Source organism: Choloepus didactylus, chromosome 6 (assembly GCF_015220235.1).
Source record: "Choloepus didactylus isolate mChoDid1 chromosome 6, mChoDid1.pri, whole genome shotgun sequence".
In the NCBI taxonomy this organism is placed as follows: Eukaryota; Metazoa; Chordata; class Mammalia; order Pilosa; family Megalonychidae; genus Choloepus; species Choloepus didactylus.
The window spans coordinates 63,294,321-63,316,644 of record NC_051312.1 but is presented as its reverse complement, the minus strand read 5'-3'; the positions used below and the strand labels follow the sequence as shown (position 1 = coordinate 63,316,644).

The 22,324-nt window shown below is 46.8% G+C and overlaps 1 protein-coding gene across 2 annotated transcripts in view; it reads right to left on the bottom strand.

The window, feature by feature from the left end:
- Window positions 1–4,507: 4,507 nt before the first annotated feature.
- Window positions 4,508–22,324, bottom strand: part of SERGEF (secretion regulating guanine nucleotide exchange factor) — a 278,977-nt gene continuing 261,160 nt past the window's right edge. The window contains exon 11 of one of the 2 annotated variants that reach the window (XM_037839295.1): window positions 4,508–4,873. In XM_037839295.1, the coding sequence (XP_037695223.1) occupies window positions 4,611–4,873 (263 nt within the window). In that variant the 3' untranslated portion in view covers window positions 4,508–4,610. The remainder of the gene's footprint in view (window positions 4,874–22,324) is intronic. The other variant, XM_037839296.1, reaches the window with a different exon arrangement.

Sequence of the window (22,324 nt, the reverse complement as noted above, 5' to 3'; positions counted from 1 at the left end):
GTCAGACAGACATGTCTGGGTGCCCCACCTCATTGCATATTCCCTCTCCTAGCCTGGAGACATCTCTCTCAGAAACGGTGGAGCCCTCTCTTAGGAATTTTGATTTGCTTGGATTGTTCACTTGGTTTTGGTGGGGGGCAGGGTGGGTGATTGGAGTTCCACTTCTCTTCCTATCCATTAGGGAATGCAGGAATTTTCGGCGGGGAAGAGTCCCTAAAGCTTATGCAAGTTAATCTCTGGGCACTTTACACAGGAGGAACTGAGGCCCGGAGAGGGGGATGAGCTCCCCAGGGCCACAGACAAGGGAGTGTCAATCTCTTCCTGATTAAAGTTCCTTTGACCTCCCAACATGGCGCGAGTCACTGATCAGATGGGTGGGTGGGAGGCCTAAGGAGGGTGCCTAATTCTCGTCTAACAGTTCCTCATCCCCTCTAAGCTTTTGCTGCACCTTCCCAGTGCCCTGTGCAGGCCGCGGACCAAGGAGGTGGGGCTCAGGGGTTATGTGGCTAAAGGGGTACCAGATTTGATAGTAGGTCACAAAGTTCATACGTATGGGATGCACAAGCAAAGCAGCCTCAGCTGCTACAGGGAGGGTCATGTTCATTCTGCCCAGGGATTCCCCTCCCCCCCCATCAAGGAAATGTCTCTGCTGCACTCTAAGTGGGACTCAGCACAAAGCCATTTGGAATAGGGGACGCAGTAGCTACTGGGCAGAAGGATTAACATGTGTTGAGCATCTACTGTGTGTTGGGCATCTTAAAAGCATTTTCTAATGATAGCTCACAATAATTCAACATTTCCACGTTAGAGACAAGAGAACAAGGCACAGAGAGATAAAATAAATACCCGTATGCCACACAGCCCGTCAGTGATGAAGCCAGGACTCTAAGTCAGGTGGTCAGACTCCAGAGCTCAGGGTAAGCTGTCTTAAGCTAATTGAGGCCTTCAAGGGCCTGGCCCTTAGAGGTGGACTTGATAGGACACTAGAGTCGCTGATCCTAAATCGCAGGAACCTTGGGACCTGGTCCCCTGCCCTCCTCCACAAAACACCATTGGTAGGACAGATGGGGCTGCTTCACATCCTGCATTACCTGCAGTCAGAACCGTACATACAGGCCTCTGACCCCCTCGTCCTTCTGCTTAAAGACCCTCTTGCCCTAAGAATAAAGTTGAAGCTCCTTAATGTGGCTTGCAAGGCCCCACCAGCCTCTCCAGCCTCTCCCCTCCTGAGTTCCCACCGCCCTCTGTGCTCCAGCCACTTGTAGGAGTTGCACACACGCATCTAAGGAGATGCAACTCCCTCCCTCTAACACTCCCACTGTTTCTTGGCTAACTTGCTAACTCCTGATGGCGCATTATCACTACGTCACTTCACCCAGAAGTGGGCATGGCGGGGGGGCTTTGTTCTGAGTCCTAGGCCTGGATTCCCCATTCCCAATCTCATCTACTGTTGGTCTGATGACCCTCCAGGGCCCAAGGGTGGTGGGGGTGCAGGGAAAGCTGGGGTGGCTGTGGCAGGAGTGTGTGTGGTAGGTGGGCACATGACCATCCTGCTAACGACCCTTGGCCAGGCCAAAGATCTGTGAACACAGAACAAGGTCCTGCAACCTGCTTCTTTTCCCTTTCCTCCTCCTTACTCAGAAGGAAGATGAAGTCTAATTTACTTAGTCAATGAGAAAAAAAGTAGTTTTTGAAAATGAGTGATCCTTTCCTCAAGCTGGATTCTATGGCTCATTGACTGATAAAGTAGATGACATTGGACATGGACTGGCAAATGGTTGTAATACCCACAGCATAGTTATCAAACATTTGTACAGGGGATAAAAGCAGAGGATGGGAGGGGATGGGAGCCACAGAGCCCTCTCATTTAACCTCCCCATCCTCAAGGTGACCCGAAGGGTGTACTGACCAGTCCATTCACTAACAAACATTTACTGGGCACCTCCTCTGTACTAGGACCCATCCTCGGAGAAGGTGTTCCAGAACTGACCAAGATCTGGCCCCTTGCTCTCAAAGAGCTCATGGCCTATTAGGAAAGAGGGGCTTGAATATCTGCAGTACAAGTCTGAGTATGATCAGTAGGATCAAAGGGACCAGAAAAAACCTGGGAGACACTGTCTGCGCCCCTTTGTGCCCCTAGAGTGTGTTCAGGCACTCGTCAGATCCAGGCAGTGAATGGACTTGGAGAAAGCCCGCTCTGCCTGACGCTGCTGTTAGAGGCCGTCATGGTGATGATGGGAGCCTGTTGTGTCTTCTAGAGCCAACAGCCATTCATTCTTCCAGGTGTGGATTATTTGTGCCCTATCTGCTTCCATGAAGGGTCTGACTCAGCTTCTGAGGGTCTGGGGTTCTAAATCTAATAGCTTAGGGTGGATGCACCTCCTATTTCAGCCCAGGAAACAGCCCCAAGATACATCTTTCTTGTACCCACAGAAGGCCTTGGCAGAGGCCTTAGGACTCAGCAGCAGAGGACTTGAGATTTTGGTTTCTTCCAGCAGGTGCTGAAAGAGGTAGGAGGGAACTTTTCACTGCTGTCCTGTGAGAATATGTTGGTTCCTTTTGAGCGGAAACTCTGGGAGGTATGGGCCTTAGTACTATCTGGTGTGGGACTGCTTTCTGGCCTGTGTGTCTGAGGCAGACAACCAGGCCTGCAGGACAGTGGGTGATGACCAGTAACCTTGGGTTTGCCCCAGTATGGGTCATCTCTGTGCCATCTGAATGCTCCATCTCTGGGGGTTTGGTCCCCTTGGCAAGACCAGCTCAGAGTGTTTGGGATGTTCTTCTTCCCATCACAAAAGTGCTTAGAGGCTACACTGGCCCCTGTTGGTTCTGGGAGGGGTTGGGGACCAAGGGGTCTGCTGGCCATGGCAGCCATGTTTCTAGGGTGCAATGTTGGGAGCAGGAATCCATGCATTGGTGTTTGAAGCCAGCCTATGGCTGTGGGTGGTTTCTGGGTTCAGGCCTGGGGAGCTCAGGAATGTCCTCACTCTCCTGACTTGTGCCTGTCCCTGGTCTCAGGGTTAGGCACTCTCGGCCTTGGCTGGGCCATTTCCCAATCAGAACCCTGGACTGTGAGTGAGGTGAATGAATGGCTTTGAGATGGTCCCTTCCCTTCTTTAGGCCTTGGTTTTCCCATATAAACAATGAAAATATTGGCTAAAATCATCAGTGGTTTTTACTTTCTCAAAGACCCCTTGTCAAATGAAAACTTATGTGAAGCCCAATATATAACAGATAAAAATGAAAATGTTTTGAATAAGGTGGAGGGTGGGGGCCCAGGACTTCTATCTACTTGACCTTCCTTTACTCAGAGCCCACAAGGTGACCACTGAGTTCTCAGGAGAATAGTAGGGCTCTAAAAGATGGAGTTCAAACGCCACTTGGCTAGATGGTCATTAAAACTCCTCCCAGCTTTGATGTTCTTGGATTCTGAAATTTCTGTTAAAGCCCTTCCAGCCTAGTCCTCACAGACCCAAACCCTCTCCTGCATCACAAAGGGAAGACAGTAAGGGATGGGCTGCAGACCAGGGATGGCCAGCTGGGCTGCTGCCACACTGTGTTCTGGGGAAAAGCTACTTTCTGAGGTCCTCTTCTGAAGATCTTTTGCCAGTCACAGCAGATGAAAAGGTGCAGGATTCCCCACAGCCACAGCTGCCACCTGGGTAAGTCAGGGGCCTGGGATCCGGCATGGTCCCCATCTCACCTGAGGACCCTCCTCCTGCAGATGCTAGGGCCCCAGGGATAGGAGGGTGGGGGTAAGGAGGGAGGGGTCAGGGGTAGGACTCTTGGCCTTTGATGCTGCTGTTCCTACAGACTCCTCTTCCCATGCTGTGACCTTGAGACCCTTGCCCCTCATCTGAAAATACAAAGCAATTACAAGGACCTAGACGATTTCCAGACTCCTGCCTGGCTCAGATGAAGATATAAATCTTCTGCAAGTTCCATTGGTTCTAGACCAGTCTGTGTGTCCCAGGGGTCTCCTGGGCTGGGTCTTCCCAGAAGCCTTGTCTCTTCCTCCATTTACTCGTCTCCAATCCCTTCCACCTCCACTCTAGAACCTTTTCCCTTGGCCCTAGTCACCAAGACAAGAGCTCCTTCCTGTCCAAGTATCCAAGCCATCCGAACAGGATGCCTTGAAACTCTTGAACAAGTGAACTCCAGGTTCCAGGCCCTGCAAATAAAACCCCAGGAGAGGCTTGTGGCTGCTCTAATTCTAAGCCTGGCTGAAGAAACCTTTTTGCCTTGCTAACTTGAATGTTGCCAGCACACGTGCAAACACACACACACACACCAAACAAAAAATCAAAAACAAACAACAAAAAACAAAAAACAACTGTGGATATGGCTAAGCTTTTCTGGCCCCTCCAGGTAGGGACAGGCTGGAGCCTAACTCCTAATTCTTATCTGCTAAGTGGAAAGGATGTCTTTTTGTGCCCCAGATACTGGACAAGTGACTTCCCATCTCGGGCCAACCCCATAACCCAGTGAAGCAATTGTCTAGGAAAACTTTTGTTGGAAAAACCACTTTATTAAAGGTTCCCTGTCACAAGTCCCCCATTTCTGCACCTGCTAGACTGGCTTTGGGCTGAAGTTTCTGATTGTCTTCCCTTCTAGTTTCTCTCTCTGTTCATGGCTTCCTGAGATTCGGCATCTTCAGTGGCATCTGGGGAAGTGTCAGTGACCCTGGGCCCCTGGGCCCCTGCAGAGAGGGCTGGCAGCCGGCAGAGGGCCAGGGAGTGGCCGGCCCCACAGCCCACAAGGAGTCCCAATGCTGACCTCAGAATCTGCACCGGCTTGGGGGTCCAGACGTTGGCTTCAGTGCCATCCCCGCACATTCCATGCTCGTTCCAGCCCCAAGAGTAACAGGTCCCACCTGTGAAGGACAGGGAAGACTGTTGTAGAAGTGTTTTTGGGTAACATGACTGAAACATTCACCCTGAGGGTTCAGGTATCATCATAAACACAGGTTCATACATGCAGAAACCAAAGTTCAATGAAACTGTGGCAAGCGCACTATCCTTGCTTCCACCGCTCCCCACCAAGTCTGCTCTTACTCTGGTGTGTCCCATTTCCAACAACCCACATGGTTCATGTCTCAAACTTGGTTTTCCACCTTGGCCCTTCCCTCACAGTCACCCTCCAAATATAATCCATCATGAAGACCTGTTGCGTGCCTTCAAAAATATCTTAGACACTTCCATGTCTCTCCATCTCCATGGCCACTACCTTGATCCAGGCCACCAGCCTCCTAACTGGGCTGCTTGCCTCCACTCGTGTCCCCATCCACTCCAATATCCAAAGAGCATCAATGTGATCATATAAAATCACAAATCCAATCACGTCACTCCCTTGTTTGAAATCCTTCAATGACTTCCCACTGCCCTTAGGAGGTATTTTCCTGGCCTGTGAGGCCCTGAGTGATCTAGCTCCCATCTTGCACACTCCCCCTCACTCATTACATTTCAGCAACACTGGCCATCTTTCAGTTCCTTAAATACATCCTTTCTCTCAAAGACCTCACTCTTCTGGGGCTCCAGATCTCCTCATCCTTTTGATTCCGGTTTACATGGATGCCAGATTCCCCAGCCATCCAATCCAAATGAGATTCCTGTTATTGCTCAATCATAGCCCCATGTACTGGCCCTCACAGGGGATCTTGCACTTTGTAGTGATACATGGCACGTGTGCTGATGGGTTTACTATCCCCTTCTCTAGACTACAGTCTCGGTGACAAAAGGGATGTGCATGTTTTATTCACTGCTGTATCTCTTGTGCCTAGCACAGTGCCTGCTACACAGTTGGTGCTTAAAAAGCATTTGTTGAATAGATAAAAGAATGAACAAACTGAGAGTCATTTAGCCAGAAAGTGACAAAGCCAGTATTCAAGCTCAGGCCCACTCTATCTTCTCACCTCTTTCTAGGTTTTGGACCCTTTCCAAGGGTCTAAACTCACTCACAGTTTTCTGTAGTTGTTTTTAACCTTTTGTTACTGGATAGAAAAGTAATACATCTTCATTGCAAAAAAAGAAAAACAAAAAAGGAAAATATGTATAAATACAAAGAAACGCAGACTTCCAGAATCTTGCCCACTATACAAATGTTTTAGATATCTCCTTCAAACCTTTAATTTGTGAAATTTGTCATTAACTGTGTATATGTATCCTGCTTTTATACTTTAAAAGTATAATAAAAACATTTTTCCATGGAGTTGCAAGTTACTTACAAAGTACATTAAAAATAATTTTGTTTAAAATTTTTGAAATAAGTCAACATGCAGAAAACCGCGGAAAATAATTTGATGGAAAGACACATACTTCCATCCTGATTTAGAACATTAGTTAACATTTTACCATATTTGCTTTTCTTTTTTTAAAGAAATAAATCATAAAAATACAGTTTAAACCCACTTCCCATCCCTTGCCTTCCATCTATCCCTCCTTTCCTAGTAATCACTGTTTTGAAGTTGGTGTATATTATTTGCATGTGTTTCATATTTTTCTACATATATATATGTTCTTAAATACTTCATCTTTTTTTAGTTTGTTTTAAAGATTTACATCAATAGCATCACTCAAAATGTATCTTTTTGCAACTTGCTCTTTACAATCAGCATTATTTTAGAAATTTATCTGAGTTGACACAGATATAGTTCATTTCTTTTAATTTTAACTGTGCACAGTATTCCATACATATAAATCATAATTTACTTATCCATTTCTCTTCTGAAAGACAGTTCTTCTTACTATTCCTATTACTGCTATTGCTATTGTAAACAGTACTACCAAATGGTTGTCTGTGGAGGGTTGATCCCTAGAGGTGTGAGTTACAGGGAATCACATGTTTAACTTTACTAGGTGTGGCCAAATAACTCACCTACAAGGCTGTAGTCATTTACACTCCCATCAGCAATGGACACAAATTTGTTTCCCTTTGACTTTGCCTTCAGACTCCTTCGCTATCCTGATAATACATTCAATTAAATTGCATTTCCCTGACTACTAGTGAGAGTTTATTAGCCATTTAAGTTGCTTCTTCTATGAATCGCCCATTCATATTCTTTTTCTACTTTGTTATTGGGTTCTTTAACTTTTCTTTATTGATTTGTAACTTTTCTTTGTGTATTTTTTGTTTATATAATTCTTCGTTGTTAGATGCATTTCAAGTGTCTTCTTCCAGAAGTCCCTGGTCTGTCTCTATTCTTTGTTTATGGCGTCTTTTGTTATACAAATTTTTTATAGCTGCCTAATTGTCCATTATGGAGAGTAAACAATTTACTTAAGCTGGGTCCTATTATCAACAATCTAGGTTGTTTCTCATTTTTCAATATTTTATAGAACATTGCTATGAACATCTTTATGCCTACATCTTTGTCTATCTGTCTAATTATTTTCTCAAATTTGATTCTTAGAATGGGAATTCCTGCTCAAAGGGTATGGATACCTATTGCCAGAATACTTTTCAGAAAGACCTGCAGCAATCTTGGGAGTCTCACTCCAGCCTTGCCAGTATTTATGAATGTTATAATGTTTAAAAATCTTTCCTAATTTGAAGATAAATGATATCTCATTGTTTTAACTTATGCTTCTTTGGTTACCATTGAAAATGAAAAATAATTTTTGTCTCTCAAGTATTGGTATTTCTTCTTTTGTTTACTGTCTGCTTAATATCTTTCTCCTATTTAGAATAGAAGAGATTAAATGTTCAGACCCCTGAGTCAGATGGTTTAGGTTCAGATCCCAGCTTCTCCAGTCATAGGCTGTTACTAGCAAGGTATTTAGCCTCTCTGTGCCTCGGTTTCCTCATCTGCTAAAGGGGATAATAATAGCACCTTTCTCATAGAGTGATTGACAAGGATTATAAGAGTATATATGTAATAAGTACTTAGAATGGAGCCTGGCACATAGCTAGCACTATATAAATATTTGCCATTGTTGTTATCTACTATGGGTCTTGTTTTAAAGATTTTTTTGTTTTGTTTTAGGGATATTAACTCTTTGTCATATTTGGCATAAATGTTTTTTTCCCAATTTGACTTAAAATTTTCTTTTGGGTCTTTGGATATACGTAAGTTTTAGGGTTCCGTATAGTAAAATCTATTCACTTTTTATGTTACAATTCTTCCATTTCTTCCATTGCTTTTAAGACTTGAAGCAGATTAGAAATTATTCTTTGTGGTTTTTCAGTGCTTTGGATTTTTAAACCCTTACATCTAACTCATTATCCACTGCAAATTTGTCTGGCAGACCGCTCTTTTAACAGAATGAGGCTGGTTCGGCCCCAGGATTACCTCTTCCTTTCTTTCTCCCCAGTAGGAAGGCAATCATCGGCCAAAAGCTTGGGTCTGGGGAAACACAGATGTCTGCCTGTTTGGCCCATGGATGAGGAAGTGCACACAGAGAGGATGAACCCCAGGCCTTGTCTCCTACAGTTCAGCAGGCGCTGCAGCCAGGCCGCTCTGAGGCAGGCAGTGGGCAGAGTGGAAGAGACTTAGAACCTTGGGGCCTGGTACAGCACCTGGTGTGGGCTTTGTGCCCAGCCCTGGTGAGTGGCACCAGCTGACTGTCAGCAGGGATGGGAGAGGGAGGAAGGGCAGAGCTGACCTACCAGCAGGACGTGGCACATGGGGCAGCTGGCATCCCCTCATCTCCTGCCAAAGGGAGCATGTTCTGAGGAAGCCATGCTTGGGGCCGGCATAGCCAGAGACCTGGAGCCAGGGCTTTCCCACCCACTGGGCCAAGGAGCCTGACAAAGGCCCAGAAATATCTTCCCCTGATGCTTCCAAAGAAAGCTTGTCTGGGTTGGGTGCTTTATATTTTTTTTATCTCATTTAATTCTATTCATGCTGTGAGGTAGCCACATGTTCTAGTTTGCTAATGCTGCCGGAATGCAAAACACGAGAGACGGATTGGCTTTTATAAAAGGGGGTTTTTTTGGTTACACAGTTACAGTCTTAAGGCCATACAGTGTCCAAGGTAACAGATCAGCAATCGGGTACCTTCACTGGAGGATGGCCAATGGTGTCCAGAAAACCTCTGTTAGCTGGGAAGGCACATGGCTGGCATCTGCTCCAAAGTTCTGGGTTCAAAATGGCTTTTTCCAGGAAGTTCCTCTCTAGGCTGCAGTTCCTCAAAAATGTCACTCTCGGTTGCTCTTGGGGTGTTTGTCCTCTCTTAGCTTCTCCGGAGCAAAAGTCTGCTTTCAACGGCCATCTTCAAACTGTCTCTCATCTGCAGCTACTCTCTCCGCTTCTGTGCATTCTTCAAGTGTCCCTCTTGGCTGTAGCTCCTCTTCAAAATGTCACTCTCAGCTGCACTTCAAAATGTCACTCTCAGCTGCACTGAGTTCCTTCTGTTTGTCAGCTCATTTATATGGCTCCAGTGATTTAATTTAGACCCACCCTGAATGGGTGGGGCCACACCTCCATGGAAATTATCCAAGCAGAGTCATCACCCACAGTTGGGTGGGGCGCACTTCCTTGGAAGCAACCTAATCCAAACGTTCCAACTTAATCCCCACTAATACGTCTGCCCCCACAGGATTGCATCAGAGGACATGGCTTTTTCTGGGGGACATAATGTATACAAACCGGTATACCACAATTTATAGATTATTCTCATTTTACAGATGATAAAAGTAAAGCTCAAGAAATGAAGCAGTGGTAGAAACCCAGGCAGCAGAGCTCCAGAACCTGTGCTGAACTCCGCATATTACATTCCAGGGGTTGCCAAACTTACTCTATAAAGGGCAGACAGTAAATATTTTAGGCTTTTTGAGGGCGACATTTAGTCTCTGTCACATATTTGTCTTTTTTACAACCCTTTAAAAACTGTCCTTAGCTTGCAGGGCCATACTAAAACAGGCTACAAGCTGATTTGGCCCTGGATCGTAGTTTGCAGACTCCTGGTGTATATGTAATATACATCATTTACTATATAACGTGCTATGCTGTCCTGGGTCCCATATTGCTACACAGTTGTGTAATAATGAACTTAAGTCCCCACCTGTAAAATGCAGAAAATATAAGCAGCTACCTCACAGGGTTGCTAGGAGGAGGTTTGCCTGACTTGACATTTACCTGTGTCAGGCCCAAGCACAGGGCCTGACACAGGTAAGTGCCCAATCCATGACAGAGGACATTGTAGAGAGGAGGAAAAGGCAAGGAAGTCCACGCCAGTGGCCCAAGGCACGGAGGAGAGGGAGGGGCAGCAGCAGATGGGAAGGCCCAGGGTGGACTGACAAGAGGTTCAGGATTTCCCACTTCAAATCAGTCTTCTATAGAAAACACCAGGCTGCTGAATAAGAAAGCGAAGGTTTGGCTATCCCCTTGACAGAAGGTCTCACAGCAGGACATCTTTAAGTACTGAGCTCCACCATTGTTTCAGAATAGGTTCACTCAGAGCTACCTTTCTAGGGACACAGGGAAGGCAGGAAGGCCCTCTGGATTCAGCAAGATGCTAAAGTGCAGGCTGTTCTCACGAGGAAGTTAGAGGAAAGGAGAGTGGCCTCCGGTAAGCCTCTCCTTTAGCCAACTGGAATATGAAATATCCAGTTTTCAAAACAGGTAAGTTACAGGATGATTCCCAGCTGTACAGAAGGGCTCTCTGCAGTGTGCCTTACACTTGCCAGGTCCCTGAGGACATTTAATTCCACCTGATTGGTGGAGATCTGCTTACTGGCCCCTGGGAACATGGTTGGGCCTTGGGTTGAGAGCCTTATTACGGAGGGATTCCCTACCCCTTGGAGTTCAGGTGCCCTGCTCACAGGCCTCAACAGAGTTGGCCTGATCCAGGCTGTGACAAGCAATGCAGCTCTCGGCCCAGCACGTTGGAGCTAGCCTAAGGGCCTGCAGGCAGCAGAACCTCAGGACTGCCAGGGTGCCTGGCACAGGCTGGACTGAATACCCAAAGCTGTTCAGGCCTTGTGGCACCTGCCTGAGCTTCTTGGCAATCCGGTTGCTCACAGGGCCTTGTGTGACTGCAGTCCGACACCAGGGAGTGGGCAGCATTTCTGCTGGACGGCCTTGCCTAGGAGGGACAAACACCTGAGCACAGGTGGCAGACCCTCCTGGTTGTCCCCTGAACTACAGAATAAAGACTACATTTCCCAGACTTCCCTACAGCTGGGTGGGGCCAATGACATTCAAGCTGAAATGTTCCCTAACAGCTTAGGGGACCCTTCCTTAAAGGACAGACAGCATGTGCCCTTCACCCCATATTCTTTGTCTCTTCCTGCCATCAGGAATGTGGATGTGATGGCTAGAGCTTTGGCCCCCATCTCAGACCATGAGGATGAGGCTTGCAACCTAGGGAGGGTGCTTCTCAGTGTCATACAATTGTCATCTTAATTCCTACAGCAACCCTCTGAGGTGTTATCTCCATTTTGCAGATGAAGTAACTAGGCTTAGAGAGGTGAAATAATGTGTCCAGGATCACATAGCCACAAAGGGACAGTCAGGATAGAATCTATGATGCCCAAAGTACCTTCAGTAGATCCCAAAGCGTGTGAGAAATGATAATAGCTAAGAATTATTGAATATTTACTGTAAGGCAGGCCCTGTGATAAGCACTTTATAAGTAAGAATTCACTGAATCATCAGAACACGGCTGTGAAGTACAGTCTAATATTATCCCCATTTTCTAGAGAGGTGATGAGGCTGTACAAGGTAACCCAGCTGATGAGAAGCAGGGCTGGGATTCAAACTCAGGCAGCCTGACTCCAGGACCTCCTCCGTTAGTGTCCCCTCTAGCAAATACACTGCTTCCCAGGGAAGTAACAAAATGTACAGAGCAGTGGTCCACCTGTGTGGGGATAAGACCAGCGATGGAAGGCAAGAGCTGTGACTGGTGAGACAAAGAGCACTGTGCAGAGGAGCCCTTGTGAGCACTGGGGCTGAGGCCTGAGGAAGCTACTAGACGGCCCTGACCCCGACCCACATCAGGGAGTGGGGGGAAGAGGGGCAGGAAAGGATGGTTATGAGAAGTCAGTGCCTCCTGCCTGACAAAGAGCTCACAGGGGCTTAGACCATCAGTCAGGGCTGCTCCTCGGCAATACCAGGCTGAGAGAGAGGGGGCGGGGGGGGGGGGTTTGAGCGCCATCATGGAGGGAGACAGGCTCTGGGTCCAGGAAGCTTGTAAATGTCACTGTGGGTGGGGCCAGCCTTGGTCAGGGACAATATGGGAGAATTTTCAGAGAGTCCAACCACCCAAGCTTCTGGCAGCAATTGGTGGGATGGTCCTGCTGTGAGCAAGGAACAGTTGAGTGAGGAATCCAAAATTCATGCCTCCTGAAGTGCTTTGGGTCTAGGTGGAAACTTTTAGATAGAAAGAGGGGGTTCAGGTCCTCACCATCTCCTGCTTGGAAGATCGTAACAACTGCTGGACCTGGTGGCATTGAATCTGTCCTTCATTCTGAGGCAGCCAGCCTGGGAGGGGAAATCAAGCTAAAACAACAGCCTGGACTCAGGTCCTCACATGAAAGTTTCCCCTGTCTTCCCAGCACTAAAGAGACTGAGTCTAGGTCCCTTAGCTGGGTCTCGAGGCCCTGTTGCCTCTTTCCCAACTTTCTGTTCTAGTCCTGCAGGCTTGCTCCCTGCTCCCTGAAGTCACCCAGTCCTTTCACATGGGCACGACTTTGCTCAGAGTCCATTTAAGAGTCCATTTAATTTCATCATGTGGTTGCCTCATCTAGCTTAAGCCCTGTGCTAAACACAAGACCCAGAGAAGAGGAAAACTCAGTTGCTGCCCCCAGGGCTCCCAGTCCACCCAGGAAGACAACCATGGGAAAGTCTGTGATGGGAGTTGATGGCAAGTGTACACGAGGGTTATGTACAGCGGTGTTTCCTTTGGCATTATTTATAATTGCAAAAGATTGGGGAAACCCCAAAATACCCATCAAAAGAGGAATGTTTAAACTACAGTTTGACCCTACCGTTGAACTATATACAGCTCTTAAAAAAAGGGAGCTAGAGTTCTATGACCTGACATGGAAAGACATCTAAGACATTTTTAAAAGAAAATGGGTTGCAGAACAATATACAGACAGTATGACTCATTCTATGTAAAGCCTCGTAAGTTTCTTTATGTAAACTCACTGAAGAATACATCCCAAACTGAGAACTGTCTATGAGGAAGAGAGGGAGAAATGGGGGAAGGGAGACCAACATTTGCTTTTTTTTTGGTATTGTTCAAAATTTTAAAAAAAGTAATAACACGAGATGATGATCAAAAAAATAGTATTTCTAAGAGACAGAGGTAGTAGAGAAGAAAGAATGACATGCTCTGTTGGGGGCAGGAGGTGGGTGTCACTCAATGTTCTCTAGGTTAATTCTTGGCTGGGTTTTGAAGGATAAATAGGAGTTCATCAGTCCTAAACAGAGACTACCCATTGAAATTATCCAATCTGAGCTGCCTTTATTGATCCCTATGGCATCCTGTTTTGCAAAGAAGTGAATTATGGGTCCCATTGGGTGGTTAATTTCATTTTCTCTGAGCTCCCATAATACCCAGACACACATATCACACCCCTCCTGGTTCTAGAGGTATTTCTATCTATCCCTACCTAACTGCTTCATTAGTCTGTGAGTGGGGGTGAGGATGGAGTGCTGGGCACAGGGCAGGTTTATCAGTCTGTCTTCAGGCCCTATCACAGGGCCTGGCCTGGGACAGGCACTCAGGATACAGCTGTGGAGTGGCAGTGAATACATCTGGGCCTTTCCCCTACCACTGGTCTTTCTGAGCTCATGGATCTGTCTGTAGCCCAGCAGGGGAGGGCGCACACACACAATGCTGAGATCCAGTGCCATCAAGCCCAGGCCCCCAGTCCTGTGTTTGTTTATTGTCTTTATTCCCTGGTCTGTGGCCAGAGCTGCCTCCTGGTTGTAGCTTCAAGAATAGAAAGCTGCAAGTCTCTGTTCCTGATCACACTGTCCCAGGAAATCCTACAGGGAATGGCTATGAGGACAAAGGCCGCACTGGGCCAGGCTGAGGGAAAAGGCTCTGGTCAGTGTAGGGCCCTTTCAATAATTAGTCCATTCATCACTCTCCAGGGCCAATGGTGCCCTTAGGGAAGGAACTGAGGCAGCAGGAAGAAGTCATTCCAGAATGAGGAAGTGGGGCAGTTCCTCCACAGAATTATTGCAGCTATTTGGAGACTACAAGCACAAATTGTCCTAGGGAAGACTGCAAGTGGGAGCAGGCTGACCCAGGGTCCCCTCCAGACCAGGATCCATAGTGGCACTAAGGAAAGGGCAGGAGGGGGAGATGGGGAATGAGGCCCTGGAGGCAAGGAGGCCAGCGAGGAGGCTGCACCAGGCAAGAAATGATGAGGGTCTGCAGAAGAAGGGATTTAGGAAGGTAATGTTCAAAACACAGCAGAATCCGGCACTTCTCACCAGCCCCATCACCTCTGGCTGGTCTCTGTGCTGTCTCTACTGCCACTTGTTCCAATCTCCAAACATTCCGACTTAAAACTTTAGTCAGAACATGGCACTGCACTGCTCAGAACTCTCCGTTGACTTCTCTTCCGTGAAATAAATAATAGCTGGTCCCAGCCCCTTTCTGACCTCATGTTCCATTATGCTCCACCTTGCTGATAATCACCACAGCTCTACTGACTTCCTTACAGTTCCTCAGACATGCCAAGTACTTGCCCCAGGGCCTTTGCACTTGCTGTTCCCGCTGTCTGAAATGCTCCTGCCCCTGACATCCACAGGCTCACTCCCTCATGGTGTGCAGGTATTTGTTCGAATGTCACCCTATCTGAGAGGCTTCTCCAACAGCTCTGTATGCAATAGCAGGCCCCCTTCCCTTCCCATTTTATCACCTCACTTGCTTTTATTTTTCTTTATATTTTTTACTGTTTCTTATCTATATCTTTCCATCAGAACTCAAGGTCTTTGAGTGCAGGGACTTTGTTTTGTTCAGTGCTGCATCCTGGCACCTGAAACTGTGCTCTGCATATGTTAGTGCTCAGTCAATACCTGTTGCATGATGAATGAATGAATGAATGGATGCTAATGAGAGCAGGGAACTGCTTTGTTTTTGCCACACTTAGAGGGCCAAAAGAGGACCCATGGGGAAGGAGAGTTGATGCCAAAGGGAAGGCTGATTTCAGTTCACTATGGGGAAGAACTGTGGTTATGGGAAGGCTACCCTGGAAGGCAGTGGGTGCCCTGCTGGTGGGGGTCCTGAGCCCCCAGCCGTGAGGCATTCCCATCGTGGGCCAAGACTGGATGAGACAAATCAAAGTCCTTCCTATCCTGGGGAACTTGCATGGGAGTGAGGGTGGGCATGGCTGGGTACCAGAGAGAGAGAAGAAAGGTGGAGGCAGAAAAGTAGAGTAGAGGATTACACACCCAAGGCCTCAGGCTGGCTCCCTCAGGCCAAAGGAAGGGCTGGTAGTAAATCAAAATAAATCGAATTGATGGGTTTGCCCTCATAGGTCTTATTCTGAGGCTGCAAAGCTGGGGACTGCTCTAGAACGCCTTTCAGAATCCTAGAACTCTAAAGGTTGTTCAGATATTTTTGCCAATGTCTTTCCCTTTACGTAAGAGGAAACCGAGCCTCGGGGCAGGGCAGGACCTGTAGAAGGCCCTAACCTACGTGTCTTTCCCTCCCCCATCCCTGGCCCTCTCCCCGCTTTGCATCCTGCAGGCACCTCATTCAATAGTCAGAACAGCCTTGGGAGAAAGGTATTTGGATCCACACTGGAAGAGAAAACTGAGTCTGGGAGAGGTTCAGAAGTGAGCCAGGCTGGGAGGGGCAAAGGCCGCCTGCCCACCCCCACCTGCCAGGAGTAAGAGGCGGCTGTGGCTGCTGTGGCACGTTTCCTCAGTCACCTGCCCAGAGAGCATGCCACGGCACGTTGGCTCCCCTGGGTGACTATTCTTAGATCTAGGGAGCTAGAGATGACGGATTTAGAACTTACGAGGTGGAAACGTGTTGGCCTGTTTTATAAACAACTAAAATCCTCTCCACAGATTGTCTTGCTGAATTCTGTGTTCTTTGTCAGAAAGGCTGGCTTTCTGAGCTTATCGGCTACCCTGGGAGAGAAGATAGAAAATGAAACTAACCCTCTTGAGGGTCTACATATGGTGCGAGGGCTTTGCATGGCCAGTCTCATTTAACAGAGCAGCCCTGGGAAGGAGGTATTTTGGTCACACTCTATGGATGAAGAAACAGAGGCTGGAAGAGGTCCAGAAGCAAGCACACCCTGTGACCTGATGCAAGAGTTGACGTGGAGCCTGGTACGGCCTGCAGGAGGCTGGCCCTGGCGATGGAGCAGTAAGGGTACAGGCTTGGCTTCAAGCACCCTTGGATGTAGTACCTCCAGGTGTTTTCAGATAGCTCTCCCATCCTCTAAGATTTCCACTCCAGGTGACATATCCTTTCTCTGAATGACAGGGTGGCCTGTCCCCATAAGCAACCAGGGCCCTTTCCTTCAGTAGGCTGCAGGCTGTCATCATCCCTCTAAAAGTGTGGTACCCAGAACTGGCTGAGGGCTCTAGAGATGACAAGCCTGTCAAGATGTGTACTTTGTCCTACAGCCTGTGTGGGGTTCAGTTTAGCCTGAGGACACATTAGCTGTGTTGCTTACAATGTACAAAGTGTGCTGACTCTTGCTGAGCCCACAGTCCCTGAATACTCTGAAACTGTTTCTGTATGAGCTGCTACACTATGTTACCCCTGGCCTGTCCCTGTTGCTGATGCTCCAGACCTGGCTGGAACTTTAAAGGTGTCTCCATTAAAAATCATTTTGTTAAATGAACAGTGATCTCTAAGGGGCACCAGGAGAGGGGAAAAGGGATGGAAACAGCTTTGGGGCCAGGAGCAGCTGGATTTTTGCCATTCCTGGAGAATGGTCACCAACAGTCTCCTGACATTGTTCTCTTCCAGCCTGCTTGGGAATTGCCAGTGTGCAGGAGAGGAGACTGGGGAATTAGGGCACAGTGGGGGTGGGGGATAAGAAGTTCTGATCTGGAACCTGGTGGCAAGCCCAGGGAGAAGATCAGGGTACTAGAGGGCATTTGGGAACAGCTGACTCAAGTCTGACACAAAATTCTCCCTAGGGTTCCACTGAGTACCTGCGCTGTTTGGTGCTATGCTGAATTCAATTCACTTCACTCAGTACACATTCTCTAGGCTCCTCCAAAGAACAAGTGCTAGTTAGGGGGTGAGTGCCCATTCCACAGTTACAGTGCGTAAGACGAATGCCCCAGGAAAGGTGAGAGGACTGGCACTGACTAACTCTTCAGTGGGGTCATATCTCCGTTGTTCTTTTACTTATCTTTTCAGATGCCAGAGTTGTATGAATGAATGAGAGGATAAATAGAGTGCCCAGAATATCCAAGCACTGCTCCGGTTGTAGGGAATATAGGAGTGAACAAGACTCAAACCACAAGCAAGTAGACACACAAATAAACAGGACACAGCTAGTAGTGAGAGTTACGAAGAAGAAAAATCAGAGTGATGCAATTCTGAAGGACAGGTGGTCAGGAAGTCCTCTCTAATGAGGTGACATCTGAGCTGGGACCTGAAAGACAAGAAGTCGCCAGCCATACACACACTTGGGGGAAGAACTTTCTAGGCAGAGGAAACATCAAATACAAAGGCCCAAAGTGGGAAGCAGCTTTGCAAGTTCAATGTACAGCTGCATGGCCAACTGTGTCTGGGGCAAAGTGGGCTGTGGAAAGGCAGGACTTGAGAGTGGAGAGGGTGTAGGGGTTTGGAATCCACAATGGTTTGGATTTTTTTTAAGTAGAGAAACTGTAGATTTACATTTAGATTGTACATAATATACAGAGTTCCTGTATACCACCCTATTATTAACATCTTGCATTAGCTTGGTACATTTGTTATAATTCATGAAGAACATTTTTATAACTGTACTATTAACTATAGTCCATCATTTACAATAGGGCTCATTGTGTTGTACAGTCCTATGTTTTAAATTTTTATTCTAGTAACATACATAAATCTAAAATTTCTCCTTTAAATCACTTTCAAATGTATAATTCAGGTAATTACATTCACAATGTTGTGCTACCATTACTGACATACATTACCAAGACTTTTCCATCACCCAAAATAGAAACTCGGTACAATTGAAGCATTAAATCCCCATTCCCTAACTCCCATCCCCCTGGGCCCCTGGTAACCTGTATTCCAGTTTGTGACTCTATGAATTTGCTTATTCTAATTATTTTGTATCAGTGAGACCATATAATATCTGTCCCTCTGTGTCTGGCTTATTTCACACAGCATGTTGTCTTCAAAGTTCATCCATGTTGCCATATGTGCAACCCAAGTGTCCATCAGCTGAGGAATGGATAAATAAAATGTGGTGTATCTATACAATGGAATATTATTTAGCTACTAAAAAGGCATAAAGTTCTGATACATGTGACAACAAGGAATTTGGATTTAATTTGAGAGCTGAGAAGCCATTGGAGGATTTTCAGCAGGAAAGGCATAAGATCCAACTTACATTTGAAAAGGCTGCTGCTCTCTGAAGGCTAGATCATAAGGGTAACACAGGAGGAGAACAATTCAGAGGGTACTGCTTTGCAGAAGACCAGGGAGGATGTGATGGTGGCTTGGACTAGGGCAGTAGCAGTGAAGACAGAGAGAAATGGGTGGAGTTACAATATATTTGGAAGAAAGGTCTTTAGGATTTGCTGATGGTTTATATTTAGAGTGACTGAAAAAGAGGAACCAAAAATGATTCCTTGAGCAATGGGTAGATAGTAGTGCTGTTTATTAAGTTAGGGAAGCCTGGGGAGAATAGGTTTGAGAGAGAAAATCAAGAGGTCTGTTTTGGATATTTTAAGAAGGAAGTGCCTATCAGACATGAATGAATGAATGAATGAATGAATGATATATCCTGACAATAGAGACCTCTAGCAAGCCTAAGAGATTTGTAAACCTGAGTGAGAACTGGGAAGCCCTGGGAATGACAAACAGTAAGAGCCACTAGGTTAGCAGTGAGCACCTGAAGAAGTAATGGGGTGCTTCTGACTCAATGGGGCCTAATTTTGTGCCCTTATCATTCTGAATTACAGCTTCTGTTTTTGTTTTTTCTTGAATGAAGTGCATGACTGTGATGTATATATACTCTATGAGCTAATATTAATTTCCTTTGTGATTGTCCTTCCTTCATAAAAAACACATAATGTTTGAAAGGAAAATTACCGTTTTGGATAATTATAATCCACTGGCCCAAGTTCCCTGCAGGTCCCACTGGAAGCAGCATTCTTCCCTTACCCTGTGAGTAGCCGGGGCTGCTGGGCTCCCCTACACAGCCACAGTGCCCCTCTCCTGGGGTGGGGCTGCAAACAGGAGAAGCGGCATTCCCAGAGGATGCAGCGTTTGCACGGAAATGCTGCAGACCCTGCTGCCAAACTCTCTTTGGGACATCTAATTCCCAGGGAGGGTGAGGCCACCCAGAAATGAGGGCCTGTGGAGTAAAGCCCCTTCAGTTCTAGCCCCCAAAAGAAACAACTAGGGAGGCCTGTACATGTCCCCAGCAGGGATCCTCAGCCTGCGGTGGGCTCAGCCCCAACTGACAGATTCCCCTCCCAGACAAGGGGGCTGGAGGCTCTAAGGCCAAGGCCAGGCACATGTGTCCCCAGAGTTCAAATCCTCCAGTGGCTCCCTGTTCTCTGAAGGAAATCCAAGGTTCAGACCTAGGCCTGTGAGGTCCTACACTATCTGGTCCCCAGCGACCTCTCTGATCCCCGCCACTACCCCTCTCATCCTCATTCATGCCTCTCCAGCCACACTGGCCTCCTTGCTGCTACTTAAACAAACCAGTAATACTCTGGCTTTAGCCTTTGCACTTGTTGTTCTCTCTGCCCAGAACACCCCTCCCCCAGATATCCACCTGGATCACTCCCTCATTCAGCTCCTGGTTCAAATGTCACCTTCTCAGAGGGTCTTCCCTCACCACCCAACCCCATTCTTCCATCCTCTTAGATTGCTTCACTTTCCCTCATAGCACTCACCCCATCCTACACCTATTTGTCTGTCTCCCTACTGGAATGAAAAGCTACCAGAGAGCAAAATTTTTGTTTTGTCCAGCTGGTACACTCCTGGCACTTAGCATAGTTATGAGCACATAAAAAATGTCAATAAATGTCTGTTTAGAGACTGAATAGGTGTCATCTGCCCAAGCCTTGAGGGGAAACCAACTCAAAGAGCTGGGCAGCCACCTAGAGGGGCCACCAATGTCAAGGAGCTGCTGTGGGGGTCATGGAGGTATTCAGGCAGGGAAACCTCAAGGCACGTAAGGTCAAAGAAGACTAAAGGTTCAAAGCAGAGTGGGGGTAACCACTGTTGAAGGCCTTTTATGGGGCACCTGCAGCCTCAGTTATAGGGGAAGGTAGCCTTTAGAGCTAAGGACTGGACAGACTTCCCCTCCAGCTCTAGGACCAACCCTGTCCTGTCAGGCCTGACCGGGCCTGGCCTCACCCATCCCAGGTCTCAGAATAAGCAGCTATCCAGCTGCCTACAGACTGATCCTCCCCCTCCTGAGAAGTCCTCACTCAATGGGTGAGAGAATTTGGAAACAACTGTTGCTCCTCTGCCACTAGGGAGCCAGACAGGCTTGGATTTGATCTTTCCTCTGTCACTGACTGTATATTTCTGACCCCCAGTTTCTTCATCTGTAAATAAGGACAATGATCTTTCCCTTGAGTTATTTTTAAAAAAACAACTATGTAACGTGCCCAGCACAGAGTTCATCACACGATATATACTCAACCAACACTTGTTCCCTTCCTCATATCACCATCTGCTACTAGGATGGTCCCAGGTCTCCTGCCTCGGATCCAGCTCCTGACCCTTTTTGGTCTGGTCTGTCTTGCTGCCAGCTGTTAGGAATTCGGGAGAACCCCCAACCCCAGGGCACATGACAAAATAGTGTCATCCTTCCTCCCTTCCTCCCTCTGCCAAGACCCCTTGTGTGGAACAAGCAGGTAATATTACACACAAGTTCCAGCTAGGAGCTCGAATTAGAGTTTGTATGAGACTTCCCGACAGGCACAAGCCACTAAGCATTGCTATGGAAACAGTTTTGTTATCCCTCTGCTGTGTCATTTGTTTTCTGGCTCAGCTGCGGTTGTGGTACAGGGGGAAGGGCAGTGGACTAGGCATCAGAAGATAAGATTCCTAGTGTGGTCTATGTGCCCACTGAGCTGTGTGACTATGGGTAATCTTTGCCTCTCTCTAGGTTTCACCTTCTCCACCTCTAAGAAATAGGCCTCTAATTCTCAAACTGTGGCCGGATGACCATTTGTACTTGTTAAAAATACAGAGTCCTGGCACTCACCCCAGACCAAGGGTCAGAGTCTCCCCTGGTGATTCTGCTGCACACCAGAGTTTGAAAACCACTATAGGAGTTTGGCTACCTAACTTGTTTTCTATCTCCCAATGCATAAAATAGGTAACACTGGAGCTACTCTGGTTAGAGCAGGGGTGAGGGGCTCAGAGCCCCATCCACTCAGCCTCCCACTACCCCCAACTGGCTCCATGGAATCCTAGGGCTTTTCAGAAAACCACTGCACCAGATGATTTCTAGAGCTGTCCTACTCTAAGATTTTTGGGGAATCAGTACCCATTCATTCAGAAACTTACTAGACGCCATCCTTATGCTAAGTATCCTGTTTGAAGTTAGTAGCTCAACTACTTCCAAGACGTATAATCTTGGGCAAGCTACTTAATCTCTCTGGGGCTCAAATTTCTCATTTGCAAAACATAAATATAATACTTGTTTTCCCTACCTCACAGAATTCTTGTAAAGATCAAATGATCAAATGAGAACATCTATGAAAAACTGGTTTGTTAGCTGGAAGAGATTCTGCAAATGCCAACAATTATTATTAGTACTACTGTTAGTAGTAGTATATCAAACTATCTGAAGTCTGTAGAACTAAATTAAGTCTGTAGAGGTCTCTAGGGAGTGTTACTCTCCTATTCCTTGTAGCTAAACATCCAGAGGGTGTTGCAGGGCCTGAGAAATGATCAGTCTAAAAAAGTCTCCATCTAAAAGACCTCAACATGCTTGTAGGAGTACTTCTGGGGGCTAGGATTATCACTCAGTGATAATTTCTCTATTATCCAAATTTTCTTCAATAATCATGTTACTTTTATAATATAAAATTTTAAAAAACAGTTGAAAATACTGTCTGATATACACAGTTCTTTCAAAAGTGCTTATTTCTTTATCTGATGCTTTAAACTGAATACAAAGGGCAAATGCAAGGTTTTGCCCATCATGGTTGCAGCATGGAGCCACTGAAAGAGTATCTTCTGGTGTCAGACCTAGGCTC